At 58.2% G+C, this 8142-nt stretch overlaps 5 protein-coding genes across 5 annotated transcripts in view; 3 read left to right on the forward strand and 2 right to left on the reverse strand.

The window, feature by feature from the left end:
• Positions 1-31: 31 nt before the first annotated feature.
• GMORB2_5522 (genetic interactor of prohibitins 3, mitochondrial) lies at positions 32-2269 on the forward strand (the record flags this gene model as incomplete). Its single annotated transcript, XM_035467492.1, has 1 exon — positions 32-2269. One exon carries the CDS (start codon positions 32-34, stop codon positions 2267-2269), a length of 2238 nt encoding a protein of 745 aa, XP_035322458.1.
• A 481-nt stretch (positions 2270-2750) lies between these two features.
• GMORB2_5523 (uncharacterized protein) lies at positions 2751-3444 on the forward strand (the record flags this gene model as incomplete). Its single annotated transcript, XM_035467493.1, has 2 exons — positions 2751-3090; positions 3143-3444. Coding segments are annotated over 2 exons (642 nt in total), but the record flags the coding sequence as incomplete, so codon positions are not given.
• Positions 3445-3625: 181 nt separating this feature from the next.
• On the reverse strand, positions 3626-4138 carry GMORB2_5524 (uncharacterized protein; the record flags this gene model as incomplete). The annotated part of the gene is made up of 1 exon (XM_035467494.1): positions 3626-4138. The coding sequence occupies one exon, from the start codon at positions 4136-4138 to the stop codon at positions 3626-3628; it is 513 nt and encodes a 170-aa protein (XP_035322460.1).
• A 625-nt stretch (positions 4139-4763) lies between these two features.
• GMORB2_5525 (alpha-soluble NSF attachment protein) lies at positions 4764-5653 on the forward strand (the record flags this gene model as incomplete). The annotated part of the gene is made up of 2 exons (XM_035467495.1): positions 4764-5068; positions 5191-5653. Coding segments are annotated over 2 exons (768 nt in total), but the record flags the coding sequence as incomplete, so codon positions are not given.
• A 354-nt stretch (positions 5654-6007) lies between these two features.
• The window catches only part of GMORB2_5526 (glucoamylase), a gene marked incomplete at both ends in the record, with an annotated part of 2557 nt that continues 422 nt past the window's right edge, over positions 6008-8142 (reverse strand). Inside the window, 5 exons of the mRNA XM_035467496.1 lie at positions 6008-7128; positions 7207-7344; positions 7422-7495; positions 7563-7710; positions 7853-8074. Coding sequence (XP_035322462.1) covers positions 6008-7128; positions 7207-7344; positions 7422-7495; positions 7563-7710; positions 7853-8074 — 1703 coding nt within the window. The remainder of the gene's footprint in view (positions 7129-7206; positions 7345-7421; positions 7496-7562; positions 7711-7852; positions 8075-8142) is intronic.

Raw genomic sequence — 8142 nt, forward strand, 5'->3', positions numbered from 1 at the left:
AGCACTCTTCTACGGATACAGCGGAGGAGTCATGCACCGGGCAGTTTCTGCGCGATGGCTTTCTCGAGCTCTTCGCATCCGTGAGGGGCCGTCTCTCTTGTCCACGGCCCCCCCTACATTTCTATGCCCAGCCGTCGCCTTTCACGCAAGCAGCGGTACCAGCAGAACATGTCTCGCCGCGACTCCTGCCCAACGGCGCAGGTTGCATATCGAGGCGACCTCCACCGAACAAGCCGTTGACGATCCGACCCCTGGGACTGCTGGAGAGCCTGAGGTGCAGTCAGTATCCGCGCCGTTACCACGTCGCAAACTTCCCGTCACCTGTGCGGGATGCGGTGCCCTCAGCCAGACACACGACGAGAAGCAGCTCGGATTCTACAACGTCAAGGGTAAACGAGTGCAAAAGTGGCTCCGACCGGAGAAGCAGCTGTCGGCAAAGGAGAAGAAGAGCCAGGAAGACCATGTCGTCAGCACGGCCCTCTCAACGCTGGGCGCTGAGGAGCTCGAGGCCCTGGGCATCAACCCGTCTCGACTTGAGGCAGGAGAACTCCCCGGCCAGCACGATGGCGAGGAATCCAGCGTCATCGGAGAGCAAGCCGGGGGGAAGCCTCCTGTGTGTGAGCGCTGCCACAGCCTGAGCCACCACGGCCTGCACGGGAGCGCGAGCGCCGACGTGGTCATGTACCATCCCACCGTAGAGTCCCTGCGCGAGACGATTGAGGAGTCCCCCCACCGGTACAACCACATCTACCACATCATCGACGCGGCCGACTTCCCCATGTCGCTGATCCCGCGACTCAACGTGCTCCTGGGCGACATCCCCCTGCGCACGCGCAACCGCCGCTCGCGCGCCCACAAGTACATGAAGGACCGCCAGATCGAGATGAGCTTCGTCATCACGCGCGGCGACCTGCTGGGCCCCACCAAGGAGAAGGTCGACAACATGATGCCGTACCTGCGCGATGTGATGCGCGACGCCCTGGGTCGGCTGGGCGGACGAATTCGTCTGGGGAACTTGCGCTGCGTGAGCGCCAAGCGCTCTTGGTGGACGCACCAGCTCAAGGAGGATGTCTGGAAGCGCGGCGGTGCCGGGTGGATGGTCGGCAAGGTCAATGTCGGCAAGAGCCAGCTGTTTGAAGCCATCTACCCCAAAGGCAGGATGAGCTTGCCCGCGCCGGCGGCCAGGAGGGATGGCGAACACGGCGTCTCCGTGTACCCCCGTGAGGAGCAGCTCCTGCCACCCCCGGCGAATGAAGCGTACGGGGACGACGCAGACGAACTCTATGTCTCCAGCCTGCTGCCTCCGCTCCAGCCGGCCCGGCAGTATCCCGACATGCCCATGGTATCCGACCTCCCGGGCACCACTGCGTCGCCCATCCGCATCCCTTTCGGCAACAAGAAGGGCGAGCTGGTCGATCTCCCTGGCCTGGCCCGCAGCGACTTGGAGCTGTTCGTCAAGCCGGAGCACAGGAAGTCTCTCGTCATGAAGAGCCGCATCGTCCCGGAGCAGCTGTCCTTTACCTCGACGCACTCGCTCCTCCTCGGCGGCGGGCTGATCCGCATCACCCCCCGCACCCCCGACGTCACCTTCCTCGTGTACAACTTCACCCCACTCGACGAGCACGTCACCAGCACGGTCAAGGCCATCGACTTCCAGAACCAGACGCGCGTGTCGTCCGGCGTGGAAAACTTGTCCCTTCCCGGGATCGGCGACAGGATGCTCCATGCGGGGACCTTCCAGCTCAAATACGACGTCACCAAGGGTCGTGCCGGTCCGCTGACGAGGAAGGCAGCCGTCGGCTTGAAGGTAGAGAACCTGCCCTTTCGCGTCTTGTCTGTCGACATCCTCATCGAGGGGGTGGGATACGTCGAGGTTGTAGCGCAGGTCCGCGCCAAGGACCTGCAGCGGAGATCGTCTTCAAGCCTTCCTCCCCCTCGGGAAGTTGAAGAAGAAAACGAGGAGGAGGAGAAGGACCCGTTTGCTGCCATGGCGAGCCAGCGTCGCGATGCAAGCGGTGCTGCCCCCCTCCCAGCGAGGCGGGAGCCGAAGCCGAAGCCGCAGCACAACATCGATGAGCAGCTGGGCGAGCCTGACTGGCCGGCCGTCGACGTCTTTTCACCTGAGGGTCGTTTCGTGGGCTCTCGCATGCCGATTGAGGGATGGCTGAATAACAAGCCGCTCGTCAAGCCGGAGCACAAGAGGAGTCGCCCGAGAAAGAGTATGAGAGGGCAGAAGAAGATGGAGAAGATGGAGAAGAGAGCGGCTTGAGAATTAGGTACTCTCTCTCATCATCATCATCATCATCAAAACTGTATCATATTACATGTATATGACCGAGAGAGAAAGGGTGCATTTACCTTGGGCGTTGCATTGGAGCACATGATAGAAAATCGAACATTTGTAACATTAGCTACCTATTTACTATTACACCCTAAAACGACTGTAACGATATTTACTTGAAAACTAAGACCAAACCACTTCTAGCAGCGAAAGATTATATCTTCAACAGTGATGACGACGACGACGACGATGGCGATGGCGATGGTGATCTACTGTCTGCTGCTGCTGCTGCTGATGTCACGAGCACCTAAAGTATGGGGGTTTCGGCAGCTTGAAGCTAATCCATTTATAGCTGGGAGGGGCGAAAACTGACGGGTAGACGGGCGATTATTTACGACAGTATTATTCTCTGCCTCCCGAACGGATGCGAGAAGAACTGTCGTTTCTCCCATGACAAACCACCGCAGCCACGATAAACAACGCTTTCATTCCCCCTCGAAAACGCACTTGTTCTCTCGCTTCTTTCGTCATCGTCACCCCCGACACTATCTGCCACGGTCAAGCAATCCACACAGCCGGCCCGACCATGTCGCAACGACGAGGAGAGCGGCCCGACCAAGCCCGAGGCACACAGACGACGACAGAGCATCAGAATGAAGACCAACCAGGGCAGCAGCAGCAGCAGCAGCAGCAGCAGCAGCAGTCGAGAGTCCTTCGCCTCCGCGGGGCCAGGCCCTCCAACGACCACTCGGTAAGGTGGGCAGAGGATGTGGTGGACAATGAAGGGCTAGGACGCAAGAGTTCCAAAGGTATACACACACACCCCCCACTATGGCATGGATGAGGGGAGATGATGGGGAGCTGACAATATGTGTGATCGCACCGAAACAGTCTGCTGCATATACCATCGGCCAAAACCAGTTGATGAATCGAGCGACGAGTCGTCGTCCTCGTCCGACGACGATTCTTCCTCCGGAGACGACCACCACCAGGAACCTCATCACCACGGCAAGGGTAAAGGGAAAGGGAATGATGACGCCTGCGGCGGACATAGCCACGGGAAGAAGAAGCCGCCCAAGCAGAACAGGGCGCCGAGTCCGAACGCGTATGAGAAGGTGCCCAAACCGAAACCGAAAGAGCCGACCGGGGGGGTGGGCAAGTAGAAATGGTCCTTTGACTAGCAGGTCTATCCTTCTCTTTCTTTCCCTTCCTTTGTTGCCTTGATGGCAGGCCGCGCCATATTACGAGACGAAGACTCGCACGACTTTACGACGAGGGGGTATCATGGTATTATCACTACTATTACATACTTGCCATACAAATATTGAATGTCCTCCTCCTCCCTTACGGTGCCTCCTCTCCCTTGTTCCTACTCTGGACGACGAAGAACCTCCCGGCCCGCCTCGAAGCCGTAGACAGTGCATCCCAATCCTCCGCCTCATTCCTCTTCCCCCGCGTGTCGACGACCCGCCGCCTGGGCCGCTGGTAGTGCCCCACGCGCACCTCGTCTTCCAGCAGGGCCCCCAGCCTGTCCATGTCGACAGTGGCCTCGCGCGTGGCCTGGTCCGTCTCATCGCGCACGGCGCGCAGGGGTTCCACGCCCGTGGTGTCGACGCGCTGAACGGACCGGACAAAGTGCAGCTGGCTCTGGAGCGTCGAGATCATGGCCTGCTCGTCGGATGGGGACTTTGGGAGCGGCAGGGCGCACAGTCGGAGGAGATGGTGCAGCTTAGAGGGCGTGATGATCTCATCCTTCTGACTGTTGGAGGAGGATTCGGGTATGAGCGATCGGACGGACCATGTTGGTCGGGAGAGCATGTGACGTGGTGTGATGGGTGTTGAGCTAGAAGAGGACATGGAGCGGAGAAGGCGCCATCTCCCCGGGACGACGGCCAGACGACGGCAGCTGGTGCAGAGAGACATTGCAGTGTAAATGTTAGAATTCAGACTTTGGGGATCAGGAGAGAAGCAGTAGAGAAGATGGTCGACGGTTGGGATAGAAAGAAGGAGAGGGATGGCAGCAGAAAAAAAAACCCCGTTGATCTAATCCCCGGTTACCCTGCGCGTAGCACTGGGGGGGGGGGGGGATAAGTGGGTCAGCGTAGTTGGCGTCATAACGCCTTGCACCCTTCGTCAGCCTGAGACAGTGAGAGCTTCCCTCCCCCACATCAACCGCTCAACCCAACCGACGACGAACGAACGACCTTCTTGTTCCTTCTCGATACCCTCATCGTAACCATTCACCAGACTTGACCTTCTCCATCGCTACTCTGCCCGTCATGTCGCAGGATCCTCGCGCCCTGCTCCAAAAGGTAAAGAGACAAGACAAAAAAACGATACATCACGAACCTCTCTTTCTCTCTCTCACGAACCCCTCCTCTCCCCCCCCCCCCCCCCCCCATTATATCCACATCTACACTACAGGCAGGTAAATGCGTTTAATATAAAAAAAACTGACCTTTCTTCTCTCTACTGTTCAGACTCCGCGGCTGGTCAAGCTTTCGAAAGGGCCGCCGACATTTACAACAAGAACCTCAACGAGCCCGACGATGCCGCCAACGTCCTTGTAGATGCCTTCAAGGCTTACCGCAAGGAGGAGCCGCAAAAGGCTATCCGTTGCGTCGACTACGCCATCGAGCGTTACTGCGCAAAGGGGAACTTCCGCCGCGCTGCCGGCCACAAGGAGGCCATTGGTGAGATCTACGAGCAGGACCTGGGCGACACCAAGAGTGCCATCGACGCCTACGAAGCAGCTGCTAGCTGGTACGAAGGTGACAATGCTACAGCGTAGGTTTCTTTCTTTCCTTCTCTTCTTCATCTTTCTCCTACTCTTCTGCTTCTTCTTATTCCCGATCACATAATTACCCCACAAAGCTTTGGATTGATCCTCTCTGACTCGTGCACAACAGCCTTGCCAACAAGCTCTGGCTCAAGGTCGCCGACGTCGCCGCCCTAGAGGGTGACTACTACAAGGCCATCGGCAACTACGAAAAGGTGGCTGAGGTTTCCATCAACAACAACCTGATGAAGTACAGCGTGAAGGAATACTTCTTCAAGGCTGGCATCTGCCACCTTGCCAATGGCGACCTGGTGGCCGCCCAGCGTGCCCTCGAGCACTACCGCGAGATGGACCCTACCTTTGGCGCCCAGCGCGAGTTCGCCCTCCTCACCGACCTATGCGCCGCCATCGAGGCTCGCAAAGAAGACCAATTCACCGACAACCTCTTCAAGTTTGACCAGATCAGCAAGCTCGACAAATGGAAGACGACGCTGCTCGTCCGAGTCAAGAATACGATTGGCGCCGGTGACGATGATTTCGCCCCTAGTGGTGGTGTCGACCCCGTCGATGATGATGATGATGAGTTTGCCTAAATGTTGTTGTTGTTATTGTTGCTTTTGTTTACCTCTCTTTCTTGACCTAACCCTCATATGTTCATCTTTGTCCTCTTTTTTTTTTTTTTTTTTTTTTTTTTTTTTTTTGGTTTTTGACATCACACGGGAATCACAACACAAATTAGCATGTAGATACTCAACTTTGTTCTTTCCACTTTCCTCTTCATGCTTATTACGTTCTCTTGTTATTATTGGAGTGAATGGAGTAGAATTTCTTTTGGCCTTTGGGACGTCAATACCAATGGTATGATTGGTGTCTCGTATGCCATGAACATCAACAATAGCAACTAGACTATCCCTTCATACCTATCCCCTTCCCCTCAAAGAAGCAATCTACGGGCGCCACGTATCGCTCTGAGAAGCAGTCGATGAGCAACCGGTGGCAACGGTGTAGGCGCGGTTCGCGCCAGTCTCCCAGGTGACCGCACCGTTCGAGGCGACGTTGATGTACTTGTACTGGAGCGACTCCCCGGGCAGGAGGTTGACGGTCCCCTTCCAGACAGGGTTGGAGGCGGTGTAGTCGGAGGCGCTGAGGGCGACGGCCTTGGAAGTGTCCCAGCTACCGAGCTCGGCAGAGTTTCCGGAGATCTTGACGGTCTGGCCGTACTGGGTCGCGGCCTTGACGGTGAAGGTGACGGCGACGGCGGTAGCCTGGACGCACGAGGTGGAGGTGGCCTTGGTAGAAGTGGCGGTGGTGGCGGTGGTGGTGGCAGTGCCGGCGGTGGTACCAGTGGCAGTGCCGGTGGCGGTCAGGCTTCCGGGGAAGGTGGTGACCGTGGCGGAGGTGTATGATCCGACGGCGGTGGACTTTTGGCACGACGCGGGCAGGACGATGTCGGGCTGGCTGGCCCAGGAGGGGGGCACAGTTCCCGCGCGGCGGGCGACGGCGGTCAGGAAGGCGGAGTAGGACCAGGTGAGGTGCTCTGCGGAGGTGGGGGTGCCGTCGCTCTTGGAGTACTGCTCGGCCAGGGCGCCGTCGGTACCGGCGTAGGTGGAGACGACCTCGACGAAGCCGTCGGCGTAGGTGGAGACGGCGTCGACGAGGCCGTCGAAGGTGGTGGAGCCGGACAGGTATGTGCCCGCGGCGGTGGAGGGGGCTAGGTCCTGGAAGAAGGGGAGCGACAGCGACGTCACGGTGATGTAGCCCTGGGCCTTCCACACGTACACGGCGTCGTACAGCTGCTCGGCCACGGACAGGGTGTTGAGGTACCACGGGTTGCCGTCGTAGTAGACGTCCTCGGAGTAGCGGCCCACGGCGATGGCCTGGCCGGTGGCGATGCCGCTGTTGATGGCGTAGCCGCGGAACGAGCTGACCACCAGCCGGAGGTTGGACAGGGCCCGGTCGCTGCAGGGCTGGAAGGAGGTCGAGTCGCAGCCTAGGGCGGGGTCGAAGGTGTGGATCGAGGCCAGGACCGTGTTGGTGTCCTTTCCTGTGCGGCCGTCGTTGACGTTGACTGTTTCGTGTCAGAGGACGGTCTGTCCCCGGGGGGTGATGGAGGATATTCGTATGCAGGGTTCGTGCGAAGACTTACTGTTGGCGTCAACGTATCCCTGCTCGGGAATCCAGAAGGTCTGGAGGAAGCAGAGGATCTGCGGGGCAATGCTGGAGTACTTGGAGCTGGCGGTGGTCTGGCCAAGGGTCGAAGCCAGAGAGGCACCCTCGACAAGGGCTACGTAGAAGAATGGTTGAGAGATGGTTAGCCGTCATGTATGTCTTCACTTCCGGGGGGATATACATGGGACATACCCCTCCACTGACTGGCCGTGGTGAAGAAGGAGCTGCCGTTGACCTCCTCCCACAGGTCGAAACCGGTGTTGTTCCTATAGTTTTGTCGCCGTCAGACAAGGCACGACATTGCCGAAGAGGAGAGGGGATGGAATGACCTACCAGTACTGAGCAACGTATTCGAGATCGTTGCGGGCTACGGGCCAGACGACCTCGCTGGCGGTGGACTCGTAGCCATTGTCGATGAGCCACTTGGCGTAGGAGACCAGGGCAATGGCCCGGAGGGCAGGACCATCGTGCTGGGGGCGACCTTTTGTACTCTGTCAGTTTTGGATTTCGAGGATGCGTAACATATCCATACATGTGTGTGCGTATGTGTATGTGTGCGTGTGTGCGTATGTGTGTGTGTGTGTGTGTGTGTGTGTAGGGCTGGAGGAGGGGAGATGACATACCCCAAGAGCCAGTAAACTGAGTCAGGTCAACGTTGAACTTGGGCTCACCGAGACCGGAGCCACCAGAGAGGGAGCCGGAAGGGTTGGAGACACCCTGGAGCTTGGCCTGAGAGATGACGTACTCCTGGATGTGGCCCTGCAAGGTGCTGTCGTAGGAGCTGGTGAAGCTGTCTACGACGCCCTTGAGGACGAGGCCGGCATCTCTGGTCCAGGTGTAAAAGTCTATGAGGGGACGTGTCGGTCAATCAAACAGTGGTTGATGATGCACGTACCAGCATTCTAGAGAAAAG

Source organism: Geosmithia morbida (assembly GCF_012550715.1).
Source record: "Geosmithia morbida isolate 1262 chromosome Unknown scaffold_4, whole genome shotgun sequence".
NCBI lineage: Eukaryota > Fungi > Ascomycota > Sordariomycetes > Hypocreales > Bionectriaceae > Geosmithia > Geosmithia morbida.